We start from the raw sequence: 22,757 nt of genomic DNA on the forward strand, positions 1-22,757 counted from the left end.
AATTTCAGGAACGCTGCTTTCAGATCAGTGTTTTCAAGGTTGATCATGTGCATTAAAAACCAGACTGGGTTCCATTTTATTGATATGCTATGTTTATCAATGTTCATTAAGACATTCTACAGCACAGAGCCATCAGTACATTCTGTATATTTCCATTGGAGTGAAAGTGTGTAAGTGACGCTCGAGCCAAAAGATGCAGCTTTAAAATTGAACAGACTTCAGCAGAATCAACAAAACACAGAACATTTCTTTTCCTTGAGAATACATTTGTGTGTATATACAAATTTATCAAAAGCCACATTAAAAAGAAAAATAATAATCTCGTTTGAATCACAAATTAAGACTGAAAAAAAAAACAAGGTAAAGAAGAGTAGACAGAGGTGCTACATTCTTTCTAAAATGTTCAGATTTAAAATCACGACTCAAAAATAATCAATAATTTCTCGTTCCTATGCCCCAAAATTCCTTTCACGCTCCTTTTCGTATGAGAAAGTGCACACTGCTAGTTCTCTTCTTGATATATTATTAACATTCATTTCTGTGTGTGATGCTGACATTTCAAACGTCATTCAAAAGTTAAGAAGTCACAGAAACCCTAAATTAAAACAAACAAATCATCATATAATACTGTTTAACATGGGAGTTTAAAATAAGCTTGATGCCACATTATTTTTCACTCAGAGCGTGGGTTGATTATTTCTCTGGATTGGCCTCTGGATGGCAGTACAGAACCACCTGGTGTTTATAAGTTGCTAAACAGTTCATTCCTCTTGCTCCAGTCCATGGCCGGGGCCTTCTTGGCGCCACGCTTCTGCTGGGCTCTTTCTTTGGCCTGAGCTACTGTCAAGGCAAGACCCAGGTTGTCAATGGCTGGGGCCGGTTCTGACCTCGAAGCCCTTTCAATCTAGAAACACACATATATTCAAACAAGTTCGTTTTTCTCTGAGCTTTAAAACTATTCCAAAGCTTTCAGTGGCATGGAGACAGTACCTCTGAAGGCGAGGAGTTGTTTGTTGCTGCTGGTAGGGAGCTGCTGGAAGAGGCACTGGAGACGGAAGAGCTCGCAGATACTTTAGGCTTTGCATTTATCTGCCAAACACACAACACACATTCAAAAGGGTCAATTCATCCAAAGTACAAAACACCATCCGGAAAGCATCTCAGCTTCAAAGGACATGAACATTTCGATTATGCAGAACTAGACTCTTTTCAAACCCAGTGGAAACTCAAAGTTTAGCGGTAGCTCATTTCAACTAGCTGCTCATTAGAAGCCTTTCTGAATTTCCAGAGAAAGGAAACTTCACCAAAAAAGCAAAAATAAAAGCTCATTCAATGTTAGAGTCCAACACCTGTAGCTCAGGAGGTAGAGCAGGTCATCTGCTGATCGGACAGTTGGTGGTGTCTGTAAGCCAAATGTCCTTGGGCAAAATATTAACCCCAGGTTGCTCTCTGATGCATCCATTATAGTGAGAATGGTAGATATAAAGCACTTTAAAACATAGAAGACAGTGCTTGTGTGCATGGGTGAATGCTGTATAGAGCGCTTTGAGTACTGTGGGAGAGTAGGAAAGTGCTATATAAGACAGTCTGTGTTTTTACATCAAACAATCTGAAGCGAAGTACAAGAACACAGACGTGGTGTGTTTCTTCTACGAGAGTCACACAAACATTTCTTTTTAATTATCAAGACCAAATGTGCAGGCAGAGAGAGGGGAGTGTCACCAGCAGGGGGGGCTGGTCATTCAGAGGCTCAGTGTGAGCAGTCCTCTCTCTGAGCAGACCGTTCAGGGATCGGCACATAGCCCTGCTCCTATCTGATATGCAGTGTGGAACTCACCTCATCTATGAAAATTTGGCCTCCAGTGTGGAAGCAGCTGTTTCTCTAAAAATAACCCCAGCCCCATGCTGCACACGAGCATGAGCCCTCTGCTGTAAGGTGTCTTCATCAGACGCCTCTAATAGTATTCCATTTGCACTAATGCCACTTAAAAGCCTTTTAAGTTACTGAATATCTAAGCAGGACTATTGGCCACCTGATGATAAAAGGCACACTGGAGGTCAGAGGTCAGGGTATGGATTCATGCCGCCATGTTATATAACAGCTGGTGAATGACTGATTGTTCGCTACAGAAGTCTGGCTGTATGCGAGAGTGTGTGAATGCTGCTCATTAGCATAATCCTCAAATTAAAGCCACTGCAATCCCATGATCTTCTACTCCTGTTGCCATGGTGAAGAGGTCAGCCACAATGTCACTAGAGGGGCCAATCCACAATTCCCATGTTGTCACTGGGTGTGTGTGTGTGCGTGTGTATAGACGTAGTGGGTGGTGTTTATTTTGATGACTGAGCCTGTGCTAATTAAAGGGGCATTGCACTGGTTTTCTCAGGCTGAGGAGAAGTGAGTCTGCTACATTTTGAACTCTTTATGTGACATTTGTTACTTAAGTATATGTCACACAGTTGCATCCTGCTTCACTCTCTCGGGCTGCTTAATGTTATCTCTTCAATTGCAGAAGACTCGTTAATATTAATGTCAATGCAACGACCGTGATCAATTTAATGTGGAAATTCAAAATCCTTTAAAATAACCCTACTATGAATACAGACATGTACAAAGTAGCATGCATAATTGAAGTAATGCAAATCATGATGGGACAAAGAAGAAACAATCAGAGCTTTAAATGGAACTCAATGCAAAAGCATCTTAAAGTGTAGGACCACAGACAGCCACTAGGGGGCTATTTTCAGTTGGCAGATTTTCATGCCAGATGCAACCCCAAAAATGTCTCTGCCACTGGATTCAAACCAGCGAGCTTTCACTTGCCATCAAATATATGAACCCCTGCACAGTGCCAGTTTACTTCCATGAAGTACTAAATATATTTTGTTTATAACATTATGTGTATGTGATTTTTCTTTCAGCTTTGGTCCTAATGGTTTGTGTGATGATGATCACTTTCAACATTATGCTATAATCAGGTAGATAGTAGACCTCAAAGACAGCATCTTTTGTAAAGGCTCACCACTCAGCACACTCACTTCACTAGATGCACCTTGTTTCTTTTCCTCACCTTTGATTGGGTGTGGTGCTTGCCCTTAATTGAACTCACCTGTAACTCGTTATATAAGGACTGCACTCACCTACAGCTCACTCTTTCTTCACTGCCACATGGGGCGGCAGCTGAGGTGAGTTTCTGTTCAAGTCTTCTGAGTTCATGTATTATTTTGAGTTACTTAAATCATACTTTATTTCCTTTCAGAGATAGAGTCCATGTGTGTCTTTCCTTTTGCTCATTATTTAATAAAACAAAAAACCCTGCAAGTGATTACTGACTGTTCATTCTCATCCTGACCGGATGAGCCCATGATGGTAACAATCTGCAACCTCCTCTGAACCTTCCTTCAAAACAGCATCCTTGGGGGTGTGACTGGTGTGACTCCAAACTGTCTAGTTTGGAATGATTGACAAACATTAATAACTTTGAGTCACATGCTCACTGGTTTCATTCATTAGTTTGTAGTCAGAATTTTGAAGTAGACGACACTTTCTTACTGTTCTTTAGGTTGTTTAACTGTGATAATGATCCGTTATTTTGGTAAATGTAGAAAAAATAGCCTTTTAAAGGGCATCTAGTGGTGAGAACAAAATGTATTAGCATTGTCTGTGTGTGTACGCATGCAAGGGGTCCTTACCTTGTCTTCTGCCATTGGCTCTGGAAGAGGTCCTTCAACAACAAACAAAACAGAAAAGTCCTCGTTTCACTCTGTTTCAAATAATTTTCCTCAGTATTATGTTTTGTACTTCTAAATATTAAGGAAACATAGTAAAAAGTGTGGTACCACTGATGTGTTCCTCAGTGGGCATAACATTGCATTTCTGGAAGAATTCCTCTGCCTCAATGTCAACCACCAGTAGCCTAGTCTCGTCTCCTCCGGCCTTTATGGCTGCCACCACCTCTGAGTGCTGCATCCCAGCCACAGACATACCATTAACCTGAAGAGACAACAGGAGAAACTTAGGAAAAAGTTCTTAAATTCTAAAATGATCCATTTTCAATGTTTCCCTCCAGAGACCGAAAGTTATAGCATGGCCCATTTTACTAAAGCCTGCTTATTATTTTCTCAGTTAACGGTTTGGAGAACAACCTTATCTTTGTATTTTTGATCATGATTTTTACGTGTTATAAATCAGTAAATAAGCAGAAACATTTTATTGTGTCCAACTTAAACACAAAGACTGAATAAATAGTGACTGTATAACCAAAGGGAAGCAGAAATGATCTGAGTGTAAAATTGTTGCTCTCTAATTTTCTGTTATTGAAGGTTACACTTGGATTGACGCTCGGCTGTTTCACAGGTAGGTTTGCTGTGTCTCTGAGGACGTTCCAGGAGACAGACAGAGCCCAGCGTCCTTAGCCCTGTGTTAACTGTCTGGTATGGTGGACTATGGATTTGCCATAGAATACTAGAACTGGCAGGTCCCCCCCACTGTGCTTTTTACAGATGAGAGAGAGGTTCACCCTAAGCACATGTGACAAACTTAGAAGTGTCTGGATAAGTCACTGAGAATGTTTCCTTTAATGTCATTCAGCACGAGTGATTTGATGGAGGGTCAGTGACGGTCTGGGGAAGCATATCCCTGCAGGGATGCAAAGACCTCTCTACAGGCCAGGCAACGGCACCCTGACTGCTATTAGGTATTGGGATGAAATCCTTGGACCAACCGTCAGATGCTACAGCGATGCAGTAGATGCAAGGTTCCAACATTCTGTGCACAGACTATTCGGACAGAATGTTCATGCGAAGTGTTTGTGCCCAACATCCTGTGTGCGGGATGTTCATACCCAACCACTGACTGGCCCCCATGTTCGCCTGACCAATAGACCCAATAGAACAACTCTGGGATATTATATTTGGATCCATCCGACGCCGCCAGGTTGCATCTTAGAGAGTCCAGGAGCTCTGGTCCAGATCTCGGAGGACATCCTGCAGGACAACATCCATCTCTTCATTCGGAGCATGTCCTTATGTTGTCAGGCATGCATACAAGCACAAACTACTGAGTACCATTCTAAGTTGCTGCAATGAAATTTCAGCAAACTATACTAGCCTGCCACATCATTTTTACACTTGGATTTTCAGGGTGTCTATAATTCAGCTTTGAAGTAAGTTAATTTTTTACTTCCATCAAACGATGTGGCATTCTTTGATTCCAAACATGTTATTTATTTTTAATTTAAAAAAAAAAAAAAGTTCTTTATTCAATGATTCAATGAGTATGATGCATATATGAATTCGATTTAACTTTCAGTTTCAGTATCCAATTTTTACCATGCTCATTCTTTATTAGTACAACATTATTACTCACTTTTTATTACTCTTGATTTACTTCTAATGACAGAATGTTTCAACTTGACTTGGCGTGCTCAATGACAGCGACAGAATTTAGCCAGCTGATGCAGTTACTAAAACCAGCATGAAAACGAACCCTTTATTATAGTTTAGCAAAAATCTGAAACATGTACGTGTTTACCTAGATTGTGTGTGAGCTTTTACTATTGTCTGTTATCAAAGATATTGGTAATACTAACAAAGCAGAATGAAAAGCTACTGTTTATTTAACTAACTAAACAAACTGATTGGTTTACCTCATTCTGCGATCAGAACTCCCTGTGAGTGCATAGCAGTTAGTACCAACCATTTTATGTCATCACTGACAATGTCGCAAAATCTCTGAAGTGCCCAAGAGAGTGTGTTGGTAGAACGTAGGGTAGATGCTTTAAACAACTTCTTTTTGTTGAGCATGACTATGTTAAAAGCATATTTCTTGGTTTGGAAATCTATGCACTTATTTTCTTTATATTTCTCTTCATCGCCCCAGTCACTTGTTACATTCTCTAAGAAGTTTTTTGGTGCAGGTCGCTTAACATGGAAAGAGGGTTCTTCTTCCCCACAATTGCCAAGTTATTGGTAAAAGGAGACTGATTGCTGGTGTTCTGTCTCTAATATTGGGAGAATATATACATATCTTTAGATGAGTGCTATTGTGAAATTGGAGCCACATAAATAAAACTGAATAAAACGAATCAGGATATTTAACACATGGTGGAGAGCATCATTCCTTTTTCTTGCATTCATCTAACAGTAAGTTAACCGGCTTACTTTGGCAAAGAGTTTCTTTGGACAAATGGAAATACTCAGATCCATTGTCTGTAGGCTGTCACTGCCCATTCACACAGAGGACTACATATCAAGTCAGTGAACTGTCATGACAATGGAATGGACACCCTAAAGGAGATTAATGGCACTGGTGATGGCTAATATTGTGTCATACTACGAGGAGTGTTGTACTAGAATACTCCCAGAGTTGAAACTGATTAAGCACCCAGGGAGATAAGTCACTGAGGAATTTTTGTGGGAGGAAAATCGGAGACGTTTCACCAGCTCCCACACAGGAACATCAGGAGATGGTACAGAACACCCTGCTTCAGAACCTTGACATGAACTTCCAGGACTGCCCACAAGACTCAAATTACACTAAAATTCAGCTTTTAAATCTTTACAATATCCCAAATGTAGCCTTTCTCTCCCATGCATGGGAGAAGCCCGAGTGGACAGTTTGAAAGCTTCTAATTCAGCCGACAGACATGTTAAGCAGATTAACTCTAAAGGATTATTGTCTCTCCCACACACTTAATGAGGCAGAGAATACCGATTTCTCCTTTACACCACATGTAAACAAAGAAGCTTCTTAATAGTTCGGCTTCTGCTAATATTTCATTCAGTTTCTCATTTTCACACTGAAGTAATAGGATTACAGCTGATATATATATGGCTAACACAGCGCGCGCGCGCACACACACACACACACACACACACACACACACACACACACGAAAGTTGTTTAACTTTCATTATAGTCACCTTAAGGCAACTGTTGCTGTGTTTGGCACTTTTAAACCATAAAACGAGCCCTTTTAATCTGCGGTTGTGACTGTGACTGGTTCTCCTTAAGAATTTGTTTTCAGACTTTTCCTAATATGCCATCTCAAAGAGCTTTATCACAATTTATCAATTTAAGTTTTTGACTGCAAATCCTACAATTACGTAGAATACCTTTAACTTTCTGAGCTTACTGGTGTTTTAATTTTGCACCAAAATTATTGTGGCTTGGACTTCCCAAATGTCTCAGCAGCGTTGCACTCTATAGCGACGGGATACTGGCATTGCCTATCCCTAGCCTGGTAGAGGAGTTTAAATGTGCAAAAGTGAAGCTTGAGATGTCACTCACAGACTCCCGGGACCCCATAATGAGAGGTACTGCTCCCACCCTAGCAACGGGGAGGAAGTGGACCCAGCCACATCTGTGCTACAGGCCAAATCTCCTCTTCGACATCGTGACGTGGTGGGTCACATCCAACAGGGCAGAGGAGGATTCGGTCTTGGAGCAGTAACACCTCGGTGACAACAGGCATCTGTAACCGAATGTCGAAAGTAGTGGAGGAGGTGCGACGACAGGAGGAAACAGTCAGACATGCTAGAGCCATAGCGCTGGCCAAGCAGGGTCGCTGGATGAATTGGGAGAGTGTTGAAAAGAGGAAACTCATGGAGTGAAATCTGGGGAATGAAGTCTAATAGACTAAGTTTCATCATCCGAGCCACGTACGATGTGCTACCTTCCCCAATAAATCTGCAGATGTGGTTTGGAAAGGACCCAGCCTACCTCCTGTGTACAGTCCCAGCCACACTCAAGCATATCTTGGTTGGTTGAAGGACTAGCCTTACTCAGGGCAGAGATACATGGAGACACAACCAGGTTCTCAGGTGTCTGGCTGAGAAAGTTGAGCGCAAAAGGAAATCCATCAACGCTCAACCCTTCACGAAGCAAGAGGACCGTCAATTTTCATCAGCATTTGTCCGGGAGGGAGACGAGCCGAGGTCGAACCCCTCAACCCCAGACCTGGACCCGCTGAAGGTTGCCAGGGATTGGCAAATGCAAGTGGACTTGGATCAGAGGCTAATTTTTCCTACAGAGATCGTAACAACAACTCTGCGACCAGACCTCGTCCTTTGGTCTAACTCCCATAAACTTGCGTATGTCATTGAGCTGATGGTACCATGGGAGGAAGCAATTGAGCGTAAGAAGCTGCGGTATGCCAACTTGGCAGCTGAGGCAGAGGACAGAGGCTGGAAGATCAAGGTGCGCCCGGTGGAAGTGGGGTGCAGGGGCTTTGTTGCCAGTACAACAGCAAAAGTTCTTAGAGAGATTTGGATCAGAGGACAGGCACAACGGCAGGCTATAAGAGAACTAGCTAACACTGCTGAGAGGACCAGTCACTGGCTATGGCTAAAACGGGCTGACATCACTTGGGCATCTAAGGCAGTCAGCTAACCGCGATACACATGCCAAGGATTGATCGACTGGTGGTGGGCCTGCCACAACAGAGGGCGTCGAAAGGGTAAAACATAACATTAGAATTTTTGGTGGTTGACTGCTACAGTCTCAGGGCCTCCTGGGGACTGTGCAGTTAACCTCATGGTAGTAAAACTAAAAAGAAGACTGAAAAATGTTCCGCTCTTCTCCCCTCTGCTCTTCTCCCCTTTTCTGGGAGGCAGTGGGGAGGTAGAGCGTACAGCCCGATCCGGTGGGGAGGTGTGGGAAGCCAGATCGGGCGCCCCCCTTCCGGCTCTCCTCTCTGCTCTCTCCTATCTTATCTTACTTGTCTTACTCCTCTCTGTCACCTTTTCTGTCTCTTTGAAGAAACGAGGCTCCATAAATGCTAAAGAGGTAAGTATTTCTCAGTTGCAGTGAATAGATAGAATAAACTGTAGAAAATTAAACAGGAGAAAGAAGAAGACAAAAACAATTTTAACATAAACCAGTGACACACTCCGGGGTCTGATCAACCCTGGCAGAGCCTCCTTGTATGAGGGTGTCTAGTGATAATGGCCGAAACACCTGATGAATCCAAGGTCCACTACTGACGATGTGTCCCACATTTGAACAATTTGGATCTGATTTCTAATCCCTAACCCTAACCAGGGAAAATGGCAGGTTAGGTTGGGTAAAAGAACAAAAGTTGAGGCACACAACAATGTATGCTGCTGGTAAAGTTTCTGGGCTGCTTTCCTCATAACAGCCATCCCTCAAGATTTTCTCCATTAAAAGCAATGCATTGTCTGGGATTGTAACATCTAGTCCTTTACTGAATCATGTCAATAATCTTTCTTCCCCTAATGCTATACTTCCCTCAGTATTATTTTCAATATTCTTTGAATGTCACATTGTTTTCTTCTTCTTCTTCTTATATCGTCTTTCCTTACACTCAGTAATAAAATCCAACTTTGATCACAAAGTTTCACACTAATTTTCAAACATAATTGTCTTTGATCTTCTTGGTTATTGTTGCTATTTAACAATAATAATAATAATAATAATAATAATAATATTTTAAAAAATAATAATCACAATAATAACAACATATTTGGTTTCTTATTGTGTGACGTTTTTAACGACAGGTGAATAAAAGCAATGGCCACAATACTGAACTGTGCCATCATCTCTTGTCGTAATGGGTGTTGTTTATCAACAGCAGCTGCTGTCAAAGCACAGGGATATCTGAAAAAGTGAGTGTGTACCTGGATGATCTTATCCTGCGGCCTGAGGCCGGCGCTGTGTGCTGGAGAGTCCTCATCCACAGCTCTGATGAACTGGCCTGGTCTTGACTTCTCGCTGTGCAGGTTAAAGCCGTAGCCACCGGGGCCCTTTTTCAAGCGGCAGAGACGAGGCCGGCGCCCATCTCTCTCCTCCTACACAGGATCACACATGAAACTCAGTGTGAGAGTTCAGCCTAAAGTGTAACATTTTACTCTCATAACATACATATTCATACACATCGGTGCTTCGTCAAAATTATTAATCTGTTCTTCTAATTTTAAATATAAACCTGTCACAGTTATGAAGAAACCATAATTATAATACTCGGAGCAAGACACAAAGTATTTAACATAATACTTTATATTTAAGACTATTTAAATCAAAACAATCACAGGTCATGACTCAAAACAGAAAGTTAGGAGATACTGATAAAAACTAAAAAACAACATTACAATGATAAAATTATCAAAAAAAATAAAAATGGTACCATTTCTAGCACATTCTCAAAGTCATGTACTATCATCCGCTTATTAGAAACACCAACTAACCCGGCCCCACTAACTACATCTCTTTGGACTGTGGGAGGAAGCTAGAGAGAACCCACGCAAACATGTGGAGAGCATGCACAGAAAGATCAAACCCAGGACCTTGCTGCTGTGAGGCAACAGTGCTAGTCACAGCTCCACCGCTGCACAACTTGATATAAATAAATAATGATATCACATTTTAACATTTAGTACAATGCCAATTCTTTTTTATATATTATTTTAGAATTCGGACTTAATTTTTTATTGAAACTGTACATCAGTCTAGCACACGGGTGACACTCTTAAATCTCGTTATTCTTTGCAGTGAATCAGTAAAAGCAGAATGCAGGAAATCATCTATTTGTGATTAGAGTGTGTGACGAGGTTTATGTCTTATGTCAACCTGAGATGCCACATCAACAGTTCCTACATGTTTGTTCTACGCTGCAAGGTTTGGACATCATGCAAAGTCCCTATTAACATATTGTAGACATGAAGCTTCTTCAAATAACGTCAAGTACATTAAATGTTCATGTATATAATGAGGTAAGATGGGTAACCGAATGAAGCAGCAGCATCCTGGCTCTGCTGCTCAGGCTAATCCTGCTGTGACCTGTGCCTAGTTAAGTGTTTAATCCAACATATGTTCTTATAGTACTGTAATCACACATGTGCTCCTGTGCTGACATCATGAACTTTATCTTTATTACAAGGCTCTTGGAAATGATTACAGATTTTCTAATACCTCACTTTCTCTCTTCTAAACATTCACTGTTAGTAAACTTAATTAACAGAACATTTGTATATAGACTTTTTTTTATTACTTATTTATTTAATTTTCAAAGTCCTAATTATAGCATAGGCCACAATACCAACATATTAATTAAGAAAATCTTTTATATACTTAATTTAAACTTCAACTAAATTATTCTAATTTAGAACTGTTGCTGGCCATGTCCACCCCTTCGTGACCACAGTGCCCCCATCCTTGCACCTCAGTAGAGACTTTGATACTGATGATATTTTATTACAGAGAACAGAGCATGTGTAGGTCTTAAAGATACTCCGCCACAGCACTTTGAATCATATCTATCTAACAGACTCCATTTTGTTATTTGTGATGCAAATAAAACATAAAATACTCACATACAAAGTCTCGAATAATGAGGCCCCATCTTATCTTGGAGACCTCATAAAATCACATCACCATGATCAATAATAACAGCACTTGGCTCTCAGACTGCAGCTTTTCTGGTTGTTCCAAGAGTAATTAAAAGTAGAATGGGAGGCAGAGCCTTCAGCTTTCAGGCCCTTCTTCTGTAGCACCAGAATTTGGGAGACAGACACGGCTCTACTTTAAAAATTAAGATTAAAACTTTATTCTTAGATAAACAGTTATAGTGTATAGTTAGGGCTGGATCATGTGACCCTGAAGCCTCCTTTTGTTATGCTGCAATAGGCCTAGTTTGTACCAAGTGTTCCTTCTTCACTCACCTCTTTTCACTCTTGTGTCTTTACATGTTACTGCGAATGTAATGAAGATTTATTATTTATCTCTGGCTTTTGTTTCATCGCCCAACCTCCAACCAGTCGCAGTGGATAGCCCTGCCTGAGTGTGGTTATACTGGAGATTTCTTTTTAAAAAGAGAGTTTTTCCTTCCCACTGTCACCAAGCGAGTGCTCCGTATTATTGTAGGGTGTTTATCTTACAATATAAAGCACCCTGAGGTAGGGCTGGGCGATATGACCCAAAATTCATATCTCGATATTTTTAAAAAACTCGATATATCGCCCAGCCCTACCCTGAGGTGACTGTTGTTGTGCTTTGGAGCTAAATAAATTAAGTTGAATTGAACTGAATCTTCTGAGGCTTCTAGCAGGATATTGTGCCTTGTCAGAAACCTCAAGCTCAAACAAAACAAGTTACAATTGAGCACCTTTGGGATGTGGTGAAACGGCATATTTGCACCATGCAAATCTTCAGCAACTGTATTAACTGGTAACATGTCAACATGAACCAAAGTCTCTGAGGAATGAATGACCTGAAATCAGGCCGGTTGATGATTGCTGAAAAATGATGGGTTGAGGCGATAGTCAGGTGCAACCTTTGGATGGAATCACACATTTATGACACAGTCTGTTAATGATGATAAGGATGACAAAGTAACTGAGGTGGAAAGTTACACCAAAGGAATGCTGCGAGCAACGGTTATATCACAAAGGCAGAATCACACCTTTGGTTATAAGTACCACCTAGAGCTGCAACAATCAGATAACAAATCAGCTGGCTGATATGGCACATAGTTTGATTTTAAAATAATGATTCAAGTTATTGCTCGAGGGGAAGCTACAATTGTTGCCTTATTAGATAAACAGGAAACTGAATATTTACAAAAGGCAAAACTGGCATATTAGTTGAAAATATATTTGCAAAAACCAAACAAAGCTGCATTTTATGAATATTCTGTGAGCACCAAATTGACAATGGGTAATTTTCAGACACTGACATGGATATATTCTATTTGCCTAAATAACAGGGCAATATTCACAAACATCACATCAGTCTCATTTCAAACAGCAGGCAACTGCAGGTATATATCAGGTACTAGACTAGCTGGTAGAAACAGTGCACAGTTTAATCTGTTTACTGCACCATAGGTGAGCCTGAGAATCAACCTATGGCAGAGCAGCACAGCAGGTGACCAGGAATAGACTGCCAGCCCTCATACTTCAGTCTCTCTGTTGACATCAGTGACTCTTCACAGCGAGGGGAAGAGAAACACAGGCTTTGACTTCACAAGCCAGGCATGTGTTTGTCGTCAGACCACTTTTTGTTCCTAAATGTTTAATACAGCCCTGCTGTTTCTGTCAAACTGGACTCTAAGAGGCCCCAAAAGCCCAAAGTCTAGGCGTGGTGACAACACTCAGCAGGGAAATGGAGGACGGAGAGCAGAAACTCAAAGCCAGGCTAGCTTTCCTTTAGATTAGACTCAAAATTGGATTGGACACTTTGTGCCTGGAATGAGTAAAATCCTCATCATTGTATTGTTTTCAAACTACTGGGTCTGTTAGCAAGCAGGTCAGCAGGTGTCTCTGCACTGTTTTCTCCCTCTCTGTATGAACAGGCTGGAGACTGTTTGCTAAAGCAGGGAACTGAGTAAATATAGACAGAAAAATATATGAGAAGCACAGAGAATGTCATGTTATGAACTCCCTCAGCTTTTGTCTGATTTCTTGAGTGCATTGAGTCCGACTCAACTTTTCAGATGATTTTGTTTCATGTGCAGGAAATACAGCATCAGCAAATTCGCACAGACACGTACACACTCACACTGCAGTGACAGTGAGATTTGTATGATAATAAAAGTGCTGGGTAAAGTCCAGCAGTGCCCTTTTTACACACACTGTTGCTAACCAATCAGGATGCATTTTCATTATTCATTAGCGAACTAGTTACTGACCATTAAAAGGGGTTTCCACATCATAGAAAAGCTTAGGCAATTTTTTTCCAATTTCTTAACACTAAAGGAGAAAAACCAAAGTTTCGTCCATCAGCTACTATTTACGTTAGCCAGCAGGCTACTTGTAATGTTTAGATGCCTCAACCCAACTAACATAAGCATCTGCTGTGCCTTGTAAACTCAATCATAATTTGCATAATACATCCATGCATAACTTCATTACACATGTTATGTACTGAGCAGGTATAGAGCGCTTTGAGTACTCCGTGAGAGTAGAAAAGCGCTATATAAGAATCAGTCCATTTACTTTAAGTACACTGGCAGCATTAAAATCATACAATTTTTAGATTTAAAGAAATGTAATCCATGCTAACAAATCTCAGACAACAAGGAAAACAATATTAAATGTGACCAACAGGCATCAATATCATCAATATCTCTAAGCTTAATTGGTTGGTTGTATTGTGTTGCTGATTGACAGGGGGTATGCACTGTACTGGTTGGTATCAGTGTGCATGTTTCATCTGCACATGTTACTTGTGATATAATCTAATTTTGTGCATAGAAAAAATATCTGGTGTGTGATCTGCCATAAGCAGCTGCAGCGTAAACGTAGGATTACCCAGCGTTGGTGTGATGGTCCAAGAGGCATGGAGCAGCCATGATAAACATTCTCTAAGCTTGTTCAATATCAAAGGTTAATGGTTTTACAGCTGACTATAGTTAAACATCAAATCCTGTGCTTTAACCTCATCATAATGACAGCTGGGAGGACCTTGTACTGAGGGAGTGAGTGATGTGAAAACTTTATGACCATCTATGCCACACAGATAAAAGCTACTCCTCGAACAGGGTGTAAATGGAAATTCTGAACTGCACTAACCTGTGTCTGCAGAACTGTACATACCAGGTTTGTCAGTATTATGTAACCAACAGCCCCTCTTACCTCTGCTAACAGCCAGAGTTAAATAACTGATTTAACCAGGATTTAAACTTCTGTGGTTACAATGTAACCAACATTAGTGGTCTATGTTGTTGCCAGCACTTGTGCTTGTGGTGGTACGTTACAACTTACTTACCTTGTGGTCACGTCCTGGTGTTCTACATGTCGTGTCAGCACATAAAAAACAAAAAAACATGGGACTTTTTCCCAGTCTGGGTCTCCAGTCTTTGCTGTGGTTTATTTGGGGTTTTTTGGAGGCAAACACATTTATCCCCCAAGGTTTACCACATCTTTGGTCTTCTTTGGTCCATTACCTCCAGTTTCAACAATCTTCCTACAGGAATTTGATGACATTTGTGAATCCTTATATTGATGCTATGATTATTATTACTTATATTGAGGATGATTGTTAAAATTCAAAAACAGTGCCAAAAAATTATCTGGAAATTAAAGTAGAAATCAACAGTACTGAAAAGGCCAATTAGCCACAGAAGCTGTGGGCTACGCTGACCTGACATGTAGTTATATTCCTAGAGAAGTGCATGTGAGACTATGCTGTAGCTTAGGGGGTAGGATTTCAAAGGCGTTTACAGTCTATGTTTGTGCACTTTAGAAAAAGGAGTCAGTGCTTTAGTGCCTGATATCCAGTTATTTCAAACTGCTCAGCCACAAACTGACTTTACTTCCTGATATATGCACTAATATTTAGTTTTGCCTGACAAGCTTATTTGCTTACATAATCAAAACCAAACATATATGCCTTTGTACACAGCTTTATGGTTATCATTAATCGGCTGAGACAAAAAACAAACAGTGATGTTTCAGCACTATAGCAACTAGCTAAAAGGGCAGGAAGTGGTTTCTTCGCCTGTTCCACCCCAACACCCGAACAACTCTGCAGAGGAACCCGCTGTCTGTGTCAGTCTGTGTGTATATGAACACACATTTGCTCTGGTTGTATGTTTATATTTAGAAAATCCGCTACTGAAACTGTTGTTTTTGTCAAGACCAAGTATGTCCTTTACTTATTTTCTCTAGTGGCTATTGAACTAACTTGCTTAGCTTTACATGGTAGCATGATATCAAAATGAGCTCACAGGAATTAAAAACAAAAACATTACATATACAGTCCTATAAAAAAAAAGAAACCTTTGATTGGATTCTATTTAGTCCTGTGAAAAACTACACCCCGTGATTCAATACCTTTTTGGGAGTTCATGGTCACCCAGTGACTGCTGGGTACCACTTCTGTTGCTACAAAACAAGGCTAAATCATCCGTCTCTACCACAGGGGTGGGTAACTCCAGGCCTCGAGGGCCGGTGTCCTGCAGGTTTTAGATGTGTCCTTGATCCAACACAGCTGATTCAAATGGCTAAATGACCTCCTCAACATGTCTTGAAGTTCAGGGGCCTGGTAATGAACTAATCATTTGATTCAGGTGTGTTGACCCAGGGTGAGATCTAAAACCTGCATAACATGGCCCTTGAAGGCCGGGAGTTCGACACCCCTGGTCTAAACCACCTACAGTTGTTTATATGCTAACCTGTGCTGCTATATTTTTTAGAAAGAAGCTTTCTGTCCTGGGAATTCTTCCAAAAGAGCCACTTGTCCAGTCTTTTTCTATCCGGTTGTTCAGTCTGACGTCACTAGCCGTGTCTGGGCCTAAACTCCGCTGCAGGTCCATATATCAAACGATCATATGGCATTACTGAGAATTGAAAAACTGTCTAAAGTCTTTCATCTTTAATAAAATGATCAGCGTTCTGCTCTACCAGGTGTAACAATTGAGTTCAACATCCAGGCATCCATGAAAACGGAATTTATGACATTTAACGGAGTTAGAGGTTAGCAGGAAGTTAGCTCGCTAGCTTCTATCTAAATACAATATAGCATGTCCTGACTGCGGGGTTTTGGAAACAAATTAAAACGTACAGCTCTGTTATCACTTCCAGGATGCTGTAAAAGGACCAAACTTCAGCCAGGAGAACAACTGAGATAATCCATCCACAATACGAGGTTAGTCATTCATATACTGCTGCATGGGCTGGGCTGTAGTTACATCCTAAGGTTTTAAAAACTGAGCTTAAATAAATGATTAGCGGTAATAAAAGCCGAGGGAGGTCAACAGTGATCACTGACTGTTTTAGGAGCTTTTTGAGATTAAATAGAAGAAAATACAAAACATTAAACATGTTAACAACACAAAAGCCATATTAAACGCAGACTACTTTAGGCCCGGAAATAGGATTCATCACGTCATCACTTAACAACCGGATTTCTATTAATTTTAACATGTAACATGCTAACTGAGGCCTTCAGAGTAGCTCGTGAGTTTTTGCAAGAGCTTGGAGAGGAACTAGAAGTCTTTGAGTTAGTTGAGCCAATTGTTCTTCCTCTTTGTTAGATAGGCGAGCAAATGAAGTTCTTCTGTGCTAATTTTATTATTTGGCTGAGGTGGAGCCGGCAGAATACCTTGTGAACCCATTTGTGGTTTTCCTGAAATATCCCATTAGAAGGATGCTCTGAGGAGGGCCCAGGGATTTATGGAAGAATTACCACATCCTACCAGGAGCTGATGGAGGTGGTTGGGAGAAGCATTACTTTGTTAAGCCGCATGCCACCATCAACCAGATACAGATAAGCAGTAGCAACATATTTCAGTTCAAGCATGTTTTGGTCTATGTGCACACTCAGTCTGTTTTGTCATACTGAATGCCCAATTTAGCTACTGCTGACTGATCAGAGCTGAAAACAGGCTGAGCCCACAGCTTGGTGACACAGGAGCCCATATGTACCAAAGTATCAATGCACTCAGAGTTGAAAAGAGGGAGAGATATCAAAGATGCTTTCCTAATTGGTTGCAACAAATGTAATTATAATCTCTGTAATACCAAAAAGCCTGAGCAGTGGATATAAAAGGCTTTCTCCAGACAGCTTAACTATACAGTTCATCCACAGCCTGAGCCAACAAAATGATGACAGAGGCTGAAAGTCTCCTCTACTTTGGAAGGTCCTTAAATAGCCTAAAACGCCTAAAGTGAATGGTTGTCTCCATGTTCTTCAATGTTACGAATGAAGGAGAGAAGCTTGGATAATAAACACAGTATTTTGTAAACTTTGGGAATGTGCTCAGTCAGATGATACCAACAGCAGTTTAATGGAGTTTGTTTTGGACGGCAGTCCATACAAAGAATCCTCTGAGAGAAAATTGCTCCCTATGGCAAAGTATTCAAATTCTGGTCCCAATCACAAATTTATAACTTTAGCATACACTCTGTACAAGGAGAATCAAAATACTACACACTCCTCGAGATGTTTTCTATGTTCTGCAAGCTATAACTTGCAATACGTGGGACCCATTTGATGCATTACATGATCACTGCTGAGAGGTCCAAACGATTTCTACCATCCACACTATTAATTCCTCAAAAATCTACTTAGACAATAGAAAAGGTAGTTTACTATGTGCAGTTCCAGCAATAGATGGGTATAAATATCCTAAGTCCTACCCATCCCTTTCAACTGAAGTTGATAGGCAGCTTGGCTATTAGTAGCTATCAATCATTTTTACGACTGAGTTGGTTGTTGTTGCCATTTTAATGAAATATTAGCACAGAAGCTTAGAGAGTCGGAGATTATACAGAGGGGGATTTTGCAACAACCTGAAAAGACTTTGGAAAAACCATTAAAAAAAAACAACAAACTAAAATGTGACAATTTCTTAGACTTCTCCTGGGTGCTGATGTTGCAGTATTGTTGCAGTATTGTTGAGTACTCAGGTATTCAACCCAAGTACTGACCAACTGCAGAAAAAGTGTCTACCTGTGCCAAAACTCTGAGAATAAATAGCCATAGCCATAGGCTAAATTGATGTGGCTATGTGATGACTATGTCTGTGCAAAGTAACCAACACAGCAGGTATACAGAGCCTTCAGGTTGCAGAGGGATTTCCAGTAATGTACTGTGCAATCCTTTCCACTCCATTCTTGTATTTTTATATATACATCTTTGCATGTACATAATTTTATCTACTGTCTCCAGTACTTTGCATTTGTCCTGTTTGTCATTTTTTTGTTTGATAAAATGACCTCAACAGTCATTACACAAGAGAGATTACCTATCGAGTGGAGATAATAAAATTAGTAAGTGGTAAAACACCCATATGCCTATCACAGTTATATCAGTATGAGAATATATTGTTTGTTGGTCGACGTTTAAACTGCAGCAGAAATATCATAGACTTTGAGCTCATTATCTCATAATCTACTCACCATGCAACACTCACACTCCTATAAATGGTTCAGTGAAAGTTCAAAAATCCACCTATTAACAGACTCAGGGTTGTAGCACTAATAAAACAATGAGAAGAAAACTATAATCTTCAGAAGGCGCAGAGGAATACATGAACTTTTCAATGCACACAAAATAAAGTCTATGTGTGATTACATCCACCTGCATTTTCCCTCAGAAATGACTTAAATGTCTACTCAAAGTCTTGTTCTCCACAGGCAATCACTGTGGACAAAGCCTCTTTTTGCTGCCGGGGATCTCTATGGTGACCAACAGACAACCTCAGTGTAGTGTGAAGACTCTGGAAGCTCGAATGGTACATGCTAACATGCTCACTTAGTTTGTGCTTTTATGTGACATGAAAAAAAAAAATTTGCAGAACAAGAAGAAGATATCCAAGTATGTCATGGAATTTTAGGAAAACTGTGAAATCATGTATCGTTTCACCACAAGCAAGGCTACCCAAGTGTATCCCACTGAATGGCCAATATCACACAATCAGAAAAGCTCTGCCAAGTTTCCCATCAGGCAGGAATTTCGCTGATGGTTTGTAGCAATACAGACAAGCCAATACACACTTTACACGTAGTGTAAAGTCAAGGGGCAAAGATACAGGCAGATAAAAATTCCAGTTAAATAGAAGCACAGCAAAAGGTGGGAACTTGGTTCACATGGAATGTAGAAATGCTGTATGTTTGATGAATGAGATACTTTTGCAACTTTAACAATAATGATTTAGAGGGCCACTGGAGTAACTTCTTAAATCCTTGCCAAGTCCAAAGATTAGAAACTATGTTATAACAAATGGGTGCAATGAATGCTTTTGTGATAACAGATAACCAGTGGTATTACACAAGCAAAAAGGAAAAGTACATTTGGAAGCTCACTTTAACAAACAGGCAATAAGTAAGAATTTACACAAGAATATCAAATTGACAGGGTTTCTGCCAGATGATTACAATTATGGTGGCAGTGGCTGCACCATGCAAAACACAAGACTCAGAAATCCGATAGTCAAGGCCAGCAACATCTAGCTCTTAACCTAATGTTACGTAGCCCAAGAGCTAGCTTTACAAACATTAGCTCAATGAGCGCTTGACGTAATGGTCCTCTAACTGAGCTTCGCCTCTGAGTTTGGACAGCTAATCCGTTATCTATTTAAATCATTTTTTTTTAAATTGTACAGTGTAGCATTAGCTATTTGTCATAGCTATTTGTCATAGGTGGCCACGAGTGAGATTAGCTAACACTGCTACTACTGCATTTCCATATAAAAAAGTTAGAACAGCTAGCAGTTATTGCTGTGCAAAATATCAACTCACTTTAGTTAGGATGGACATTCCGTGCTCTGGTTGCTTATGTAACTGTTTATGTATTTCTCACCAGATTACGCCACAGTCAGCAATGTCCTTTGTTTCCACAAGTAGTCGCTTCGGTCAGTCAGCTCAAAGATGAAGTTTGAATGAAGAATAAGTTCTATAGTGATGCTAGTCTCTTCCTACGTGAACCGGGTGTTCTGGGCTTCATGAGGCTAGCCTCTGACTAGGCCTTATTGTGTGAGAAACAAAGAACTTGTTTTAAAAGTAATTAATTATTCATTGAGTAGCAGAAAACATGAAAACACACTTGTTTTGTAAGTCCCCCCCTCTTTATAACTTTCAACCTGCTTATAGTAAACACATTTTCCACTTGCTCTGGAAATAAAATAAAATAAATCCACTTTTTCCTGAGAATCCTTAATAAAAACCGCTCTCCATTCTGAGACCTGAACACAGCTTAACACACCTCCAGGCTATTTTGCAATGCTCTTACACAACATTTAAATCTGGGTCCAGACTTTGCACTGGCTAAACAGTTACATAGCAAACAAATTCTTGCCATGTTTGTGACCGCTTCAAACCATAACCTTATAAAATGCTTTCATAACTGACAGAAAATGCTCTGCCTTACAAAGAGGCATGATTGTGGTGAACAAATGAAAGAAAACATGTCATAGTACTCCACCAGTTACGTTGACAGGTCCCTGAACATCACCATTGCACCAAATGACGTCACAAAACCTCTAACATACCTTAATATTTTGAGTGTTTGAGTAATAACCACATTCACAGCAGTCTCAGCTCTCAGTGAGATCATTTTAGATAATATTAAAAATGAAAAAAAAAAAAGACACGCTCATTCTCAGAATGTATCAATTGTGACACATTTCCTGGACAAACCTGACAAGAAATTCAGTACAGAAAGCAGACAGGATCTGATACACTAACATTCTGTTGAGCAGACACCCGTTATTACCGCAGTGTGCCACATCTTTGTCATAGATAGCAGTGCATATACTTTCATGTATTTTCATGAACTAAAACTATGCCAAAAACAACCTTTAAGATTAATGGAGTAATGAATAATAATAATAATAATGATACAAGAAATACAACTCACTCCTAGTCAAGAAATTAACAGCTGACCATTTTGACGTTCGACCTTACAATTCCACGTGTCTACCAGTGTGGGTTTAATTAGAAAAGAAAAAACTAAAAACAACACTTTAAAAAAGAAAGGAAAGTTCAGGGTACATTAAATAAAGTTTAGTACTCACTTAAGTGAGTTTCTGCGCTTTACTGTACCTTGGTGCTTGAGCTGACACTATGCCTCTCGGATCTCTCCGAGGAAGAATCCCCGTTCTCAAGCGGGGCAGGGGTGCCGTTGCTCTGAGTGTCCCCGCGGTCTGAGTCGCTGTCACTGCCTGGTATGGGAATTCCTTCTGTGACGAATTCTTTCCGACATTGTAGGTTGTGTTTTTTCAGCAGCTCCGAGGTCTCGGGGTCCACCACAATAAGCTCTAAAGCCCCAGAGGTTGCCCGTATCTTGGCGACCACTTGCTGATGACTGTCCCCCTCTACGTTCTCCCCATTCACGAACATCAATCGGTCTCCAGCCAGGAGCCCGGCCTCGGAGGCGGGAGTGTCGGACTCCACGAGCCTGATGAACTGCCCGATCTTGCCCTTCTCTCCGTGCAGGTGGAACCCATACCCGCTGGGTCCTTTCTCCAACACACAAAGCCTGGGTCGAAGTTTTGACATGTTGGCGTTTTGTTAACCAACGAAAACTTTTAGTCCCCCTATTCAAACAACTTTCAAACAGTGAGCTTACGAAAAGAAACTGACACCTGTTGCGCACAGTGACTTTGCTACAGTTCTACTTCCGTTGAACTAAGTCTCAGTGAGATTTCCGCTGCTAATGTTGCCTTTTGACTCGTTTCACAGATCCACCCCTGTGCACTATGTTGCAACGTCTGGGGTTTTTTTTTCCGACTCCAACCTAACACGGTCCCGTCTTCAGTGGCTCTACCACGAGTCAAGTTAACGCATTCAAATGAACATCCGCCATCAAATTTTCAAAATAAAACACATAGCGTAAACATCATCATTCTTCTTTATTATTATTATTATTATTATTATTATTATTATTATTAATAATAATAATAATAATAATCAGATACATATTTTAGTAGGCAGGGTAATACATTGCATTTTTCAAAGACCAGATAACTGCAAGTATATGTTTAGTCCTTAGAGTGGTTCGTTTTTAATGTTCACAAAAAATAAGAGGCATGCTTAAAAAAATAAAATCAAATGTACCTCTAGCAGTCAGCTGGTCAAAAGAAAATACATAATACAGAATGATACTGTTATTTCCTTTAAGACTTTATCTGTACAGTCAAACACACTACCTTAATAAATGTATTATTGAACCTGTATTTTTCTAGTACAGGGACATATCATAATTTTAAAAAGTGGTGTTAGAAAACTGTTACATGTCTTTATACAAATTGAGCATTTTAAATGTTTAGAGTAAACCAGCCTGATTGGATAGTTTT

At 40.3% G+C, this 22,757-nt stretch overlaps 1 protein-coding gene across 2 annotated transcripts; it reads right to left on the reverse strand.

Moving 5' to 3' along the window:
- Positions 1 to 69: 69 nt before the first annotated feature.
- Positions 70 to 22,247, reverse strand: nherf1a (NHERF family PDZ scaffold protein 1a). 2 transcript variants are annotated; one of them, XM_026177454.1, is made up of 6 exons: positions 21,505 to 22,245; positions 9,640 to 9,810; positions 3,841 to 3,994; positions 3,694 to 3,725; positions 991 to 1,089; positions 70 to 904 (listed from the first exon to the last, which is right to left on the reverse strand). In XM_026177454.1, exons 1-6 carry the CDS (start codon positions 21,958 to 21,960, stop codon positions 743 to 745), a joined length of 1,074 nt encoding a protein of 357 aa, XP_026033239.1. In that variant the 5' UTR covers positions 21,961 to 22,245; the 3' UTR covers positions 70 to 742. The 2 variants fall into 2 exon arrangements, with proteins under 2 accessions (XP_026033239.1, XP_026033240.1); XM_026177455.1 differs by lacking the exons at positions 70 to 904; positions 991 to 1,089 and adding an exon at positions 3,281 to 3,448 and having other exon boundaries at positions 21,505 to 22,247.
- Between the last annotated feature and the right edge of the window lie 510 nt (positions 22,248 to 22,757).

This window comes from Astatotilapia calliptera, chromosome 8 (genome assembly GCF_900246225.1).
Source record: "Astatotilapia calliptera chromosome 8, fAstCal1.2, whole genome shotgun sequence".
Classification (NCBI taxonomy): Eukaryota; Metazoa; Chordata; class Actinopteri; order Cichliformes; family Cichlidae; genus Astatotilapia; species Astatotilapia calliptera.

What these genes read in the sequence shown, in the direction of transcription:
- nherf1a (XM_026177454.1), bottom strand. Translation starts at nt 21,960, where the DNA reads ATGTCAAAACTTCGACCCAGGCTTTGTGTGTTGGAGAAAGGACCCAGC. An exon ending in GTGTCAGCTCAAGCACCAAG is followed by an intron (nt 9,811 to 21,504) that starts GTACAGTAAAGC and finishes GATCCTGTGTAG; the next exon opens with GAGGAGAGAGATGGGCGCCG. An exon ending in ACAACTCCTCGCCTTCAGAG is followed by an intron (nt 905 to 990) that starts GTACTGTCTCCA and finishes GTGTGTTTCTAG; the next exon opens with ATTGAAAGGGCTTCGAGGTC.